At 35.8% G+C, this 16,273-nt stretch overlaps 1 protein-coding gene across 1 annotated transcript in view; it reads right to left on the bottom strand.

The window, feature by feature from the left end:
* Positions 1-16,273, bottom strand: part of ZNF644 (zinc finger protein 644) — a gene marked incomplete at its 5' end in the record, with an annotated part of 83,973 nt that overhangs the window by 13,734 nt on the left and 53,966 nt on the right. The window contains 4 exon segments of the mRNA XM_081087767.1: positions 9,818-9,940; positions 11,671-12,279; positions 12,461-15,469; positions 15,472-15,488. Of these exon segments, the coding sequence (XP_080943893.1) occupies positions 9,818-9,940; positions 11,671-12,279; positions 12,461-15,469; positions 15,472-15,488 (3,758 nt within the window).

Here is a 16,273-nt window from a genome sequence, read left to right as displayed (position 1 = left end):
GTGCCCTTGACTGGAATCGAACCTGGAACCTTTCAGTCCGAGGGCTGACACTCTATCCACTAAGCCAAACCACTTAGGGCATATCTTTTCTTAAAAAATATTTTTTTTATTGATTTCAGAGAGGAAGGGAGAGGTAGAGTTAGAAACATCAATGATGAAGAGAGAATCATTATCAGTTGCATCCTGCATGCCCCCCACTGGGGTCTGAACCCGCAACCCACAACCTGGGTATGTGCCCTGACTGGGAATCAAACAATGAACTCCTGATTCATAGGTCTATGCTCAACCACTGAGCCACACCGGCCAGGCAGGCCTAACTATATCTTAATCCAGATTATAAAAAACATTCAAAAAATTAATGTTAGGAATCATTTTTAAAAAAAGAATATAAGTCATAGCAAATACAATACTACAGCTGAATATATAAAGGTATTAGATATGTTAAAAGAATCCAAACACATAAAAATCTAGGTTAAGTCAATTGTTAAAAAAATGAAAACAAGATAGAAGAAGCAAAACTCAAGAAATAATGGAACCAACAAGAATACTAGGGGACTAGTTAACACTTTATGGAAAATAAAAATGTTGGTCAAAAAAGATTATCAAATAGAATTCCTAAATTTTATAACCAATGACAAGTAAAACTAGGCATCATAGCCCTGACTGGTTTGGCTCAGTGGATAGAGCATCGGCCTGTGGACTGAACGGTCCCAGGTTCAATTCCAGTCGAGGGCATGTACCTTGGTTGCGGGCACATCCCCAGTGGGGAATATGCAGGAGGCAGCTGATCGATGTTTCTCTCTCATCGATGTTTCTAGCTCTCTATCCCTTTCCCTTCCTCTCTGTAAAAAATCAATAAAATATATTAAAAAAACAAACAAGAAAAACTAGGCATCAGAAAATATTAATACATGCCACCATGGTACAAATCTTAGGCTCCATTCAACTGAAAACAAACTTACTGATTCATAAGTGTGATGATTTGCTTTGTTATCATGGGCAGGCTGATGAGGCACTGTTGATAAATGAACCCCTGTGAGGCCATGAAGCCTACCCTTCTGTTACCAGATATCATGGTAGCTGATGAATTAACTTGTTACTGGTATATTCATCCTCCCAGTAACAAGATTTAAAGCTTTGAGCCATTTCTGTCTCTTTCTTCTACCTCTAATTAATCTGCCAAATTTTGCTTACTTTTATTTTCACATCATCCAGACATCTATTATGCCTCCTTTACATTCTTATTGTCATTGTCCTGGTTCAGATTACTAATGTAACCTCACCTACAATTTCTTCACTTCCCCACCAAATCCTTTACCTTTTTATAAATTTTAAAAAAATTGTTTAAAAGTAAAATCTTTAAAAAACAAAAACCAAACATCTTTATTGGCCCCTGACAAAATTAATTCCAACACCATAGATTAGCATTCTAACTTTCTATGCTATGTCCTTGACCTGTCTACCTCTATTTCTTTATCTCCTGCTTCCTAGTATTTTCAATAAACTTCCCACATTGTCCCAAGCTGTTCCCTCCCACAAGTATGCTCCTTTTCCTACCCCAAACCCCCATTTCCATTTCAATCAGTGACCCTTCAGGGTCCAAATCAAATGTGACTTCCAAAAGCCTTGCTGGGTCCTAGTCTAGCTGAAAGTACCTTCCTCTCCCTCCCATCTTCCATAGTGTTTCATGCACATGTCTCCAATGGCAAAATTTGTTCTGTATGACAGTTATGTATCTACTAGAGGCTGGGTGCACAAAAATTTGTGCATTCGGGGAGGGGGGGAAGGTCCCTCAGCCTGGCCTGTGCCCTCTCACAGTCTGGGACCCCTCGGGGGATGACCATCTGCTGGCTGAGGCCTGCTCCCCAGGGGATTGGGCCTAAGCTGGCAATCAGACATCCCTCTGGCAGCCCGGCAGCCATTGGGGGATGTCCACTTGCCAGTGGGGAGCAGACCTAAGCTGCAGTCGGACATCCTTAGCGCTGCTGAGGAGGCAGGAGAGGCTCCCACCACCACCGCTGTACTGGCAGCCATCAGTCTGACTTGTGGCTGAGCAGAGCTCCTCCATGTGGGAGTTCACTGACCACCAGAGGGAAACTCCTGCATTGAGTGTCTACCCCCTGGTGGTGTGTGTCATAGTGACCAGTCATTCCCAGTCTTTCTGCTGTTAGGGTCAGTTTGCATATTACCCTTTTACTATATAGGATAGAGGCCGGGTGCACGGGTGGGGGCCAGCTGGTTTGCCCTGAAGGGTGTCCCGGATCAGGGTGGGGGTCCTGCTTGGGTGCCTGGCTAGCCTGGGTGAGGGGCTGATGGCTGTTTTCAGACTGCCCGCACCCCCTTCAGGGTGGGGGTCCCCCCTGGGGTGCCTGGCCAGCCTGGATGAGGGGCTGATGGCTGTTTTCAGGCGGGCCAAGCCTGCAACTGAAGCTCCCAGTCTCTCCTTTTTTTTATTTATTTTTTTATTCTGGGATTTATTTACCTTCTGCAATTGAAACTTGGTTGTGGCTCCAGCTCTGAGGCCGGCTGGCTGAAAGCAGGTATCTGGGGTTTGTTTAGCTTATATAATTGCAACATTGTTGCATCCGGAGCTCAGAGCTGGGCCGCGGCAGGCGGGGAACCTTGGCTTCCTCCATCACTGGAGCAAGCAAGCCGCCTGCTCGCTTCAGCTGCGTGGCTGCCGGCCGCCATCTTGGTTGGCAGTTATTTTGTATATCCTGCTCATTAGCCAATGGGAAGCGTGTTGGAGGTACGGTTAACTACCATGTTTGTCTATTATTAGATAGGATGTGCTTCTACTATGTTGTAAGATCCAATTTATCTCTGCACTACTTAGCACAATGCACATACCACAGTAAGAGCTGGAAAAAAATCTCATCGAAAAAAAAAAAATCTCATCGAATAAGTGAATACATCAGCCAGTCACTTTTTAGTACAGTGGGCAAATGGTCCAATTCTTGCTGGCATGCTAAAACAATTGGTATCCATAAGGTTGGCTCTAAATACTCTGATGATTAAATTATATCCAGTCTACTGTTTCACAAGGCAGAAATAAATAAGAACAACACTTTAGAAACATTACCATCAACATGGTTAGGACAAAATCAAGTTTGACACTAGTCTTCTATTACCTGAAAAACTTACTTAACAATTCATTACCTTGCTCATCCTGAATAAATAGCACATTACTATGCAGATAAATATATACAGATATGCACTTTAATGTAAAAACAGTACTACAGGGATAAGCTATAGCCATGAAAACATAGAAACCCATTTTTCATTGTATCAGGAATAGCTTTTTAAAATATAAGATTGACTCTATCAATTCCTTATTTCTATCCCTCCCCCCACTATTTTTTAAAAGTCCTTCCATAACTTTAAATTTTAAGCACACATTCAAAGCATCCATCCTACTTTCCAAATCTCCATTTTTCCAAACACCTATAACTGAATCTCCCAGCACCTCTTGAACTTCAAATTTTATCCCCTTGTGCCACACTATGTTCTTTTCTCTACCTGGAATGGTATACTTTATCTCTTTTTCCTAAAACTATTCATCCTTCAAGTTCAGGGCCTAGCTGAAACATTATATATCTTAACACTTGTATTTATCCCACTGGATGGTGATTATGCTGCTTGGTGTGTAAGGTCATTATAGCCTTAGAGCTAGCACTGTTCTGATACAATAACTATTTTGTTGAATGCATGAAAATTTTCTTTGACTACTGGTTTCATTTCTCTTTCATTTTAAACATAATGAAAAGAAACCTACTAGCATTCTTCTTTTTTAGGCTCTATTTAACAATGAAATAAAGAGTAAAGGCAAAAGGAAGAGTACAACATAATTTCCAACTTTCCTCAAAAGGGCTAAAGTACCTTCAACTCTTATAACATTTATATCCAATATACCATTTATCTGTATACTACCTTGCACAATTTTGTAATTTTGATAGTTTTATATGTGTTACCAATATGGTTTTCTAAGTTCTTTGATGACAGGGGCATGTTTCATACTTATCACATATTCCTCACACAGCCTAGTCTGAAGGAATTACAAGGTGTTTTGTAACTAGAAGCTGGTTTGCTTCTTTAGAGTTTAATCACAATGGAAACTTTCTACTTGTAGTCTTCTGGGTTAAATGACTCATTTAAGTATGTAATTTTTTAAAAAATGCAAACTTTATTAATATTTAAAAAGACACTGCAGACACTCATAAAAAGGACAAGTAATTTAATGTACCTTGAGAAGCTTTCACAATATTATTATGTTTTCTTTCCATCAAAGCAGAAAATGGTACTATAGCACTTTCCATAATATAAGAATTACTTTTCTGGTGGCTTATACAGCCAACTCAGCACCTGGCACTGTGTTATATGTTCAACTAGCACTTGTTACAGTTCTCTATGACCAATTATGTCACTATAGTTGAAAATAAGCAAAAGATCCTATTAGGTAACATGCAACCTACTATTCCACTTAAAAGTAAATAGTATGAAAAATAAACATTGACTCTACTAAAAATGAATGTAGATATACTGTATTAGTGGTATTATATTAACTGAAAGGCTCTAGCACCAATTTTTACGTTTTTTTCCTCATTGAAAATTGTTGCTGAGTCTTTTGTTGGAGAATAGCAATAACCATGATTTACTTCCAAAATGTTATCATGAAAGTGTTCTAAAAATAATGAAATAAAGCCCTTCCCCCAACTATTCCTGCATATATTTTTTCTTACATTAATTTTAACTAGAAATTTCTAATTTACTTTAAATACCAAAAGATCAGCCTCTGATTAAAATATGACATATAAATTTGAATTCAGTGAGGAAAGAAAATTCATTTGCTGCCACAGAAGTGTTATGATTTCTAAATTATTACTACTACTGATTCTAGTTAGTATCTGTCCCTAAAAGAAAGAGTCACTTAAGGGAAATGTTTTCAATTTCTGGGAAGTGACTTCTTATTGGGTAGCAAATCAATTTATTGGGTCATGACCACCATTAATTTTTAATGAAAAAGAATAAAATAGGACATATTAGAGTGTATCACAGTCAATTGAGGTGAATGAATGAGTAGGTGTATGTATGACTGAGTTTGTATGAATGGTCAAGATGTAAAATGGAGTCCCAATAAAAATATTGAACATGACTGTTATTCTTTATTCTTTTCAAGAGATAACAGACTGTGCAAACATGCATTCATCTTACTGATATATTTTCTTTCATAAGATTCCTTCTACACACACTTTAATTACTCCCCTTTCTTTACCTATTGTACTTTGAGCTGTTTTTTTTAGTTCCTGATTGTAGATTAAGTTGATAGAATACACTTTTCCGGGCTTAATTCAAAATATTTTTAGAAATTTTAATAACCAGGGTGGCCATATAATTTATTGTCTAATCCAGGACACTTATGAAAGAGGCACTATTATTTGGTTGGAAAAATAGGGCTAAAACAATGTGTATGGTCATTATATTAATAACTTAGTAACATTTTGTTTTTAATACTGCCAGTATATAAAGTATAACACTTAATTAAAATATGAAGTACAAAAAAGCCAATAGTTAAAAATCCAAAGGCATTAAATATGAACTATATGGAATTTCTAATTTTAATGAAAATTAAATGTTCTTATTAGACTGCATAAGGAATTAACCAGGAACCAATTTGTATGAGCATGTAAAACAATCTACAGAGAACGAAACCTGTAAAAGAAGTCTACCAATAATAGTGCAGTCTATATTAATTGGAATAAATTTTGAATTAGAAGTATGCCTTGAATTTACCATACAGAATATAAAGCAAACCCTTTGGCACTAGTCTCTTTAGAAAAAAATCCATTTAAAAATAAAAGTAAAACAGCTTCATAAATAATTATTCACAATTGAAGGCACATGGAAATTAAACAATTTATTTGAACCTACCCAATGGATGATAAACTGGGTCAGTTCTGGGCAAAATTTTAATCTGTGAAGTTTATTCTTTTTTGGCAAATTAACTCTGTCCCAAGAATGGCTACCTCTTCCATCTCTTCAATTCCAAAGCTTTACTACTTTCTTCATCATTTCCTTTTACTAAAATTAGGAAGAATGTTACATTTTAATTTGTATTTGTGATCATGTAAGTTAGTTTTGATGTTACACAATTCTGGCATTTCAAGCATCTCTTAATTTTAACTCTTAAGAAAAAAAAATATTTAAGGCGCCTGATTCCCAGTTCTGTGTTCTTTCCACCTCATTTTCATTTTGACTCTTCCCTTTTCTCAGTTTTCCACAGAGGAAGGGTCCATGAATGATAACCTTCAAAAAATATGCAAAGCCTATATACAGAAACAATTTTATCCTTGGATGAATAAATGCATGTTTCTGGGGTGAACCATGGCTTTTATAAAATTCTCAAAGGGGTCAATGACTCCCCCAAAATTGAGAACCATTCTATGAGAAGTATTTGAGTAACCTGACTGATGTGGCTCAGTGGCTAAGTGTCACCCAGGAACCAGGAGGTCAGGGCACAAGCCCAGGTCGCAGTCTTGATTTCCAGTAGGGGGCATGCAGGAGGCAGCCGACCAATGATTCTCTCTCATCATTGATATTTCTCTCTCTCTCTCCTTCTTCCTTCCTCTCCCTGAAATCAATAAAATATATATATTTTTTAAAAAGAAGTATTTGAGTCACCCTCGTTTTGCAGTGGTTACAAGGGTTGATCTGTGGACCAAAGGGTCAAGGGGTTGAATCCCAGTGAAGGGCAGGCTTGATCCTTGGCCCTGGGTCAGGACACATGCCAGAGGCAACCAATTGATGTGTCTCCCCCCCCCTCCCCCCTTCTTCTAAAAAAAAATCAAAGGAAAAAATATCCTTGGGTGAGGATTAAAAATAAAAAAATAAAAACACAAAAAAGCATTTGAGTCATTAGTAAATAATTATTTGGGGAAGCTGAGAGGCATCTTTTCAGTTTATTCAGGCCAGTTAGAATATTCCTCCCTCCTCAAAAGGCTGCCAGTTCCCATAGAACAGGCCAGGAGATGGTGGCTTCTAAGAAAATTTGGGATTTTTTTATTCTATCACAGATAACCAAGCAGACCTTTAGCATTTAGTCTTGGTTTATCTAAGCTTTTTCTTCAAGAGTAGGCCACATAATTAAAATCTACATGAATGGAGACTGAACTAGGAACACAGATTCTAGACATTCTTATGGAGGATTTAGTCCTATCTATTTTCCTTTTACATTGTCCCAGTTTTGTGATATAATTGGATTAAAGTAAGGGTTTTAAAAAATGATTTTGTATTTTATTCCTCAAAACACTATGTACATACTCTTGAAAAATACTGCTTTTTATTCATATGAATTGATGAATCCCTTATAAGACATCTTCTGTATAGCTCCCCTTACAGTACCAGTGGAACCCTCCAGGACCAAAGGTTGGGACCACTGCTTTATATCAGTGAAACTGATATTGGCGAAGAGAATAGGCATGCGAAGTTTAAATATAATAAAGAATATTCTCTATTTGGAAAAGAAAAACATTATTGAAGCTGATTTGTTATATTTATTTTTTAAATATGTTTTTATTGATTTTTAGAGAGAGAGAGGAAGGGAGAGGGATAGAAACATTGAGAGACATTGATCAGTTGCCTCCTGCACGCCCTCTACTGGGAATCGAGCCCACAATCCAGGCATGGGGACCTCTTGGTTCATAGGTCCATTCTCAAAAAACTTCTTAGTTGGCATGAATAAGCAGCAAGGACATCATCTATATAGCTCTACTGGTCAAGAAAACTTTAAACATCAGGGGGAAAGTTTCAGAACTTCCAAGAAAATAAAGTATGAGTTTTTTATTTTTCTTAAAAGTGGGTATGGGCTGTGGGAAATAACCCACACTTTCTTCAGCTTTTCATTTCCCTTCTTTTTATCTTAGGACTGCCAAGCGCTTTGTATTTTTAACACGTCCGACATATTGGTTAGTATTTAATGATATTTTAAAGATAACAGCCCCCTTTTTTCCTGATGCCCAAAGAAATGTATTCCCATTCATCTTATATTACTTTTTTCTCTAATCATGAAATTTTTTAGACAATGGAATGTTTATTAGAATGCACCTTTGGTCAATGAAGAGTTACTATAAATTATTTATAAGCAGTTAGTTCTATGTTTTACAAGATTTTCACATGAGCTAAAAGCATCTTTTAATGGACTACAAAATCTGTACTAATACATCTGACTTGGTGAATATTTGAGTAATGTATCTGAATTGACAGAATAGAACATTTTCTAAAGTCCTCTGAAATCTAATCCAGGCCTAACCACTTTTTGGATCCTTGCGTTTACAAATTAGACTCTTGTTTATTCAGTCTCACCAGAATGCTCCCCACCTTAAGCCCAACTTTATTTTGGGATTTTCAATTACTTTCATTCTGTATGTGGTAGATAATAGTGATTAAAACAAAGGTCTAGAGTAAGTCAGCCTTGATTTGAATTTCAAATTTGCTATTAATAACTACATAAGTTTGGGCAACTTAAGTTCTCTAAACCTTGGTGTTTCTGGTAAAACTGAATTACAGTACATACAACTCATGGTGGCTATAAAGATAGATGTTATGTATATAAACTTCAATAAAAGTTAGTGACTATAATAACAATGATGATTTTCTGTTTCTACCACCTTTCATTTTCACTGCTTCCCTGCCTCTACTGTCTGTAATCACCTTTCAAGTTTGATGAAGGTAGGAGTAATATAATTAAAACTAAAACCTCAGAGTAGGAGTAAAACTCTATTTCCTTCCTTTTAATATAAATGGTCAACAGTCATCCCTAGTCATTTGTATATCAAGTCAAATGACAAAGCAAAGCAGCAGAAGAAAGAAATTAGTATGAATACAAGTATTTCTTTGGTAGTAAGAACACACTGATGTAAGCCATAGGAAGACATGAGAAAGAACAAAAAATTGGGAAAACAATAACTAGAAAGCAGAAAGCAAGAGAAATAAAAAGACTGGAAGGAGAATTTTAGGTGAAAGAATTAATGTAGATATATTTAGTAAAGATAGTATATTTTAAGATGTAAGATAATGGTATTTGCTAAAGCAGAGTAGCTTGAAAAGCTACAAATGAAAAGAGCAACACATTTTGTTGTGTAAGCTAATAAAAATTTCACAAACTAGCAATATGAAGAGGTATCTGCTAACCAACCAAAAATAACACAGAAATGTGCATGTTAACATTTATGTGGATAGCTATATTTATTTATCCTAAAGACAGTGCAGGGGCATTGAAAGAAAAATTTATTCAATTGTTAACATAGGCCATTACTAAGGCCTGCCCCTTTAAAGATTTTATCTATAGACTAATAAAAACTCATTAGTTCGCTTAGCTTTCTAATCAAGCTACATAGTTGAAATTTCATGATAATTTCCTTTCTTATCTAATAAAACATTTCCCCAAGCTAGAATTACAATCTCTTTTTTTTAAAACCAAAAAGAATCTATTAACAAAAATAAATTCAGAAGTCAAAAATAGTATAATTTATTGATCAATGGGAATAATATATACTCAAAAGTTCCACTCCTCTATTGAGTGGTATTTTTCTCCTAAGTCAATAAGAGCCAAACCCCCCCCCCCCAAAAAAAAAAACAAACAAAAAAAACTTGTTTAAACTTATATCTACCAGTTTACATGTTGCTACATCTTAATGTGTATTCAGACTCAACTGCTGCGTACCAAAGAAAGCCATAAATATCATCTAAAATAGCACCAGTCTGTTGAGAAAAAAAGTGCATGGTATCAAACAGACTTGCTGTGTTATCTGTTCAAACATACCTGTACCAGTCAAAAGTCCAGCACTCTTCTTTCGTACATAAGCGCGTAAGTGGTTGGACAGGCTAACAGCACTTGTAAACGTCGTATTGCAATGCACACATGTTCTAAGCTTCACAGGCATACCTATCATTCAAAAGAAAACTATAATCCAGTTCTCACTTCAAAAAGTGAAATTTTCTTAGCTAGAAGTGTGAAGAAAAGTAGCACAATATGGATGGTTTAAAAAGCGTTCACTGAATTAGCGTAAGGAGAGGAAATTTAGTTAATTATTATTAGTTTGTAGTTAGTATTTAGAGCCAACTCATGCTCTTAGGAAAGGTGGAAGAGAAGTCTCTTGAACCTTGGAATTTCTCTAGACTTAACACCTACTATCACTTTCTTGCAGATTTCTGTGTTAACGCAGATCATTTCCTAAACCTAAAATACAATCCTGTGATTTGGATAGCACAGCTCTGTTGAGAAGTTTCAAAGCTCACAACATTATCAATTTAAAAAAAATTAAAAAGTCTAGTTAACAAAGTGGTAATTGAAGTGTTTTACCCACAAAACCATAAAAGGCTCAATACTAAATTAGGCTTTCTGATGAAGGCTAGGTGAAAAGGTGGTAAAACCCACCACTGAACAGCTGTTAGACACAACATTTTATTTTCATTGTTCTGTGCAATCAATATTGGAAGTTAATGATTTGAGGTTTTTTGCTAAATTCTTTGTGTTAAATAAATGATCAACAAACTAACATCTTAGTCATCACAGGAAAGAAAACATGTTGAAACAATAAGAAATCCCTAAGTTCTCAGACAACTCTCATTCTCCCAACACATTTCAATTGGTATCTTCAACATTGTGCTTTATCTTTCTGACGTGTACTACACCTTGATTAACACAGCTAATGGAAGCCCTTATAAGATAAACTATTTTTCAGACCACTTACAGAGCAAGGTAATCTTTCCTTAAATCAAAACTGCCTTATAAATATTTGGGATGTCCCAATGTCTGCCCAAAGTAAACAAATCAACCATACAGTAATTTTATTCAGTATTAACCCACTGACCAACTTTTACCTTAAACACATTCAACTCAGGGCTAAAATGATGAGACTATCTAAGTTAATCTTCAACATTCTTAACCTCCAAAAGAAACCTAAAAAGACACAAAATTTTTCTAGTCCACAAGTATAAACCAGACTTAGCAATACCAAATAAAGTTTGGATACTTTATCTACCACATCATTTGCCACACATACAAAATACTCCTTTGAAAATGAAAGAACTATTGTGCACAAGCACCACACTAAACCGTCTGTTCTGTTCCATTTGAACACTATTGTAAAAACTAAAGCCCCAAACAAATGTTTCATACAACAGTTCTCCAAAACCAAACTATCCCAAGGTACAATGAGAAATTGGAAAGGGAGAAGTTTCTTTCAGTTCATCACCACACACAACAGGCACCAACCCACTCAGTTGAGTTTGTTTTGTTTTCACTTTGTACCACTGGCAAAAAAAAAATATGACAGGTTTTCCTTTTGGGTAATGTTACGCTTTTGAATGTCAACCTCCCATCCATAGAACCATGCCCCAGTCACAGCAAATTTTATTTTTACAGATCAGTTTTTTGTTTGTTTTTGCTTTTGTTCTCACCTTACATTTTGACCAAGAAATGAGGCACCGAGAATTCAGTACTGGTGAGCATCAACTGATGATTTTTATAGAAGTAACAGTATAACCAATTTCTGCTCTGCAAAAAAAGCAGCTTGAGAAGATTCAAGGAAAGTATTTTCTATAAATATTCCATTAAAATAAGCATAAGTAAATTGTTTAAATTATGTAAGATAGTCATAAATGTCCTCTTACCTGAGTGCATAGTCAAGTCTATTTTTTGTGGATGATACATCAACGAACTATCTTCATTTAAGGGAAGAACACATTTCTGAACAAATCTCTTTCTTGCAGTTTGATTATGGATCTTTTGAGGAAAGACAGCAGAATTCCTTTCTTCTCCCATCCTTTTATTTTTAAGCAGTTCTATCAATGTAAGAGACTGATTCCTTTTTCCACTGGGCAGTTCTGGTTTTTTTTCATCATATTCATTTAAGAAACTCAGCCCTTCTTCCTCTGATGCAGACACCGATAAAGCTTCAGTCTTTAGGCCATTATGGTATGCTTCAAGAGGTATAACATTTTGAGATAGAAAGTCATCATCACTTGATACAAGTTTTTGAGCTACAAATGGTCTGGGAATAATACGACGACTGTTCAATGCCTTTAAGATTTTTTCATATTTGTCTTCATTTTGCATCATCTCATTCAGAACACAGATTGGAGATTTGTGAGCATCCCATTTGGTCTTTCCAAGTCTTTTCAGGTGGCCTCTAACGTGATTTGATAATCCAATTTTAGTATCAAACCAACCTCCACAGAGCTGACAAGTGTGTTCAGAAGTGGTTTCAGACTTCTCTATAGCTAAAAAAAATTTTTTAAGAGTGATATCAGAATTTTTTATAAACTGACCATCTTTAAAGCCAATTAACTCTGAAATATGAAATTATGTGATGTTAATAAAGACTGAATTTGAGCAAAATTTTTAAATCCTTTGAATTTGAATACAGACATATCAGCCCAAAGTATCTATAGGAAAACTTACCTTTTCTAACTCGCTTAACAGGTGTCCCTGTGCCAGTTCTTTTGAAATGTTGCATTTTGTCACTGGTGGCTATTTGTTCTGGTGATACAACATGACGGGCTTCATAGCTTAATCCTGCTCTATGAAGATGTCCCCGAACATGATTTGACAACCCAACACCTGTTTCAAATGTTGCTGGGCAGTAAGGACATGATTTCTTCTCAAGAGACAAATCACTCCAATGAAAAACAGAACTATGCTTTGACAATGAAGTTTCTGCATTTTCTAAATGCTGAGAATCGTGTATGTCATGCAAAAAGTTATTAGTTCCAGCATCTTCATAATATTCAAAATAAAAGCCATCATTTTGATCATAACTAAGTGTAGCATTTTCTCCAGGCTCTTGACCTTCCACTTTGCTTTTAAATAGAGGGAATAAATTTACATGTTCTTGATTAATACCATTGTAAGTTTCATCTTCGATAGCCTGTGTAGTGTAGTCACCTAACTCAACGTTATCCCAGGAACTTTCATCTTCTGTTTCATAGCTATTTTTCTTTTCAGCAGAATTAAGTTTCTGCAAAACAACAACAGTCATTTTATGTAAGAAATCTGGATAGCTATCTAAGTCTTCCCTTCCAGCAGAACTTCCCTTCTTAGATTCCTTAACTGCTCTCTTTGCAGATACACGCCTGCGGTCTTTGAAGCTTTCAGGCCTTTTGGTGTTAGAGTTATGAGAGTCTGAAATAAAACTATTGTTGTGAGAACTACTTGATGATGAAAACAGATGTAAAGAATTTAGTGAACCAGCTTCTTCTTTTTTGAAATGCAGAGGATATGATTCACCTGATTTTTTGGTCATCCTGTAGTTTGCATATTTGTGTCTATATAAATAGTTGCTATTTGCCTTGGCATTAGATTTTTCTTTTGTGGCTTGGTGGAAATACTTCGGTTTTTGGTCAATGCTGCTTTTAATCATTACAGTCTTATGAGAATTGTTTTGATTGCACACATTTACAACACCTGACTGGGCGATGCTTTTCCGAGCTTTTTGTATTCTGTGTGGCCGCTTATGTAATTTTGAAAAATTACTTGATTGTGAGGATGACCCATATGTTCGCTTTACATCTTGTTTTAAAGCAGAGTTCTTTGGAAATGTGGCTGACTGTTGTTTGCTTAATGGTTTAGTGCTCTCATTGTCTTCAGGTTCTTCAAGGATGTTACTTTTTCTTTTACTAAGTCCAAGAGCACGACCAAATGAATCAACACATGATGGTGAATGCAAGTACTCCATGTGTTTTTTCAAAATACTTCTGGCTGAAGTAGTAAAAGGACACATCTTACATACGTAGGTAGCTGATTTTTTGGATGATCCTGTAACAGAGTCTTTCATGAAAGACTTTTTTTGCGTTTTTCTCTGGGCTACATTAGAACTGACAATAGGGCATTTTACCACTGCTCCATGGGCAATGCCTCGATGGCATTCCAATTCATTTTCTGTAACTGCCATGAAGTTACATTCTTCACAGCAGTAGTACCTTTTATCTTTTTCATGGGTTTTAGCATGTTGCACAAATGTTTTAGGGCAATTGGTACCAAATACACACTGAGGGCACTGTAACCGTGCACTTCTTCCTTCATCCTGAAGCTCTTTCAATTCACGAATTTCCTCCATCAACTTCTGTCTTCTTTCTTGGTGAATAATCATATGCTTTAGAAGTGAGTTCCGATCTCGAAATGTCCGCCCACATTCCCTACAAGCATATGGCCTTGGTACATTAAGATGACGAAAGTGACTATTTCCATCTAAATGATACATCATATGCCTGTGGAGGTGTTTTTTCTCCCTAAAATTCACATTGCACTTTGTACAGGGGTAGAATGATGGCTCTTCGGTGCTGAAAGTAGCAGGTGACTCGGAATCATTTTCTTCACATTTTTTTTTTAAAGTCCTTGAAAGAAAAGTGCTAGTATGAACAGATGGACTGTCTTCTCCACACTTATCAGGATTATAAATTAGATGTTGAAAAGCATCCACAGATTCCACGTCTTCATCAGCTGATTCAGGCTTCACTTTTGATAATGCATATTTCTGCGAATCTATTGCTTGCAGTCCTTCATTCTGTTCCAGAAAGTCTACTTCTAACATCTTTGACTTCGTGGGTATACAATTAGAATCATTAAAGCAATCCTCAGTATAACGAGTTATCTTGCTTACATCCATTTTTCGCTTTCTCTTTTTTTCTAGACCAACTTTAGAATGAACTGGAGCTTTATCCACGGTCTCTTCATTAGTCATAAGAAATTGAATGAACTCTTTTTGGGGGTCCCAGTTTGTATCATTTTCTGCCCTAAATTCATCTGTACCTGAGGAAATGCCTGTTAATGTATTGACACAATCATCTTTTACCAATAAATCTTCACTATCCTCACCCACCTCTACTTGATTTATTAAAGTGCTATCTGACTTTATACTACTCCCTACTGAATTCTGAATGTCACAACCAACTGAAGCAGAGGTAGGTAGTTTTTTAATGGAATGAGTTGAATTCTTCGCATCTGATAACAAAAACAAAACTTGGTGTTGACTTGCTTTCTGTGGTGTAGACAGCTGAAGATCAGCTGCCAACTTCGAAGTTGAACAAGATTCTGTTGTTGGCTGATCCACAGGCTGTGCAGTGGTTAATGAAACACTGCCTTTATTCATATTGGAAGTCTTAGTTACGGAGGAGTGTGAAACTGGTCCATTAACAGCAGCTCCTTTAGGCAAGATAAAGTTTTCACTAGAAACAGTAGGAGCACCAGCATGTATAAATAGAGCAGACTGGCCTCCACTTAAGGCTTTTTCTGATTTGTCCTTCGACACTTCTTCAGGCAGAGTGAAGGTGCTACTATTCTGAAATGTCTGACAATCTCTTGATTTATGAACTCCACTCTCTTTGTCTGAGATAAAACTGTTGTCATCTAGGAGTTCTTCTTTAGCACCAGTAATATCGGTGTTTATCTTCAAATCATCCATATTGTTGGCAAGCCATTTAACACATTTAGTCTAGAAAATGGAAAAAAAAAATTTAGATTTGCATGAAAAAAAATACTATTAGAATGTATGGAGAGTTGAAAGTACACATTTTTATCAGCTTAATTATACTCTTTACATTGGAATCCTAAACATTTCCTAAGAATAAAGAAACACTTTAAAAAATTGAAAGACTTTAAAAGTGTCTCAAAGATTATTTTTTTCTTTGTGCTCGGCAACAACTCAATACCACATATTTCAAAAATCCCTAGGAAAAAGCAACATAAACACATATACAGAGACACACATGATATAAATAAATATGCTACAGGTGAAAAAAAAACTTTAAAATCTCATTTATAGATTGCTAATAAAAAGAAAATCATCTTACTTAAGAAGGTTTATTAGGGACAGTCCCTCTATACTAGGGAATAATGTAAATTGTTAAACACTGCAGAGAAGTAATTTTAGTCACTTAAGAGTTCATTCCTGAAGGAAGGTAAAAAGACATATTCAGTAAAGAAACTTGTTATTGACATCAATGACTAATGTATGTAACAAATTTTTTATTTTTTTAAATTTAAGACTGCTTTTGCTCTCAATGTTTCACATTCTCCTAAAATTCTACTAATTTAAAAATGTCTTATTCACAGGGTTTTGTTCATTCCATACATAAGTTACCCTTAGTTCTAAATTAGTCAAGTTAAAATTAATAACATTTTATGTAACTTCAAATTTTCATATCCGGAGTCCCCCAAATTCTAGGCATTCCCTAAAGGCAGTTATCTCATTTGGCATCTGACAGTCTATGGCAATGA

This window comes from Myotis nattereri (genome assembly GCF_964212035.1).
Source record: "Myotis nattereri genome assembly, chromosome: 3".
NCBI classification, from domain to species: Eukaryota; Metazoa; Chordata; class Mammalia; order Chiroptera; family Vespertilionidae; genus Myotis; species Myotis nattereri.
Note: the sequence above shows the minus strand (reverse complement) of the source record. Positions and strands in the feature narration are given on the sequence as shown.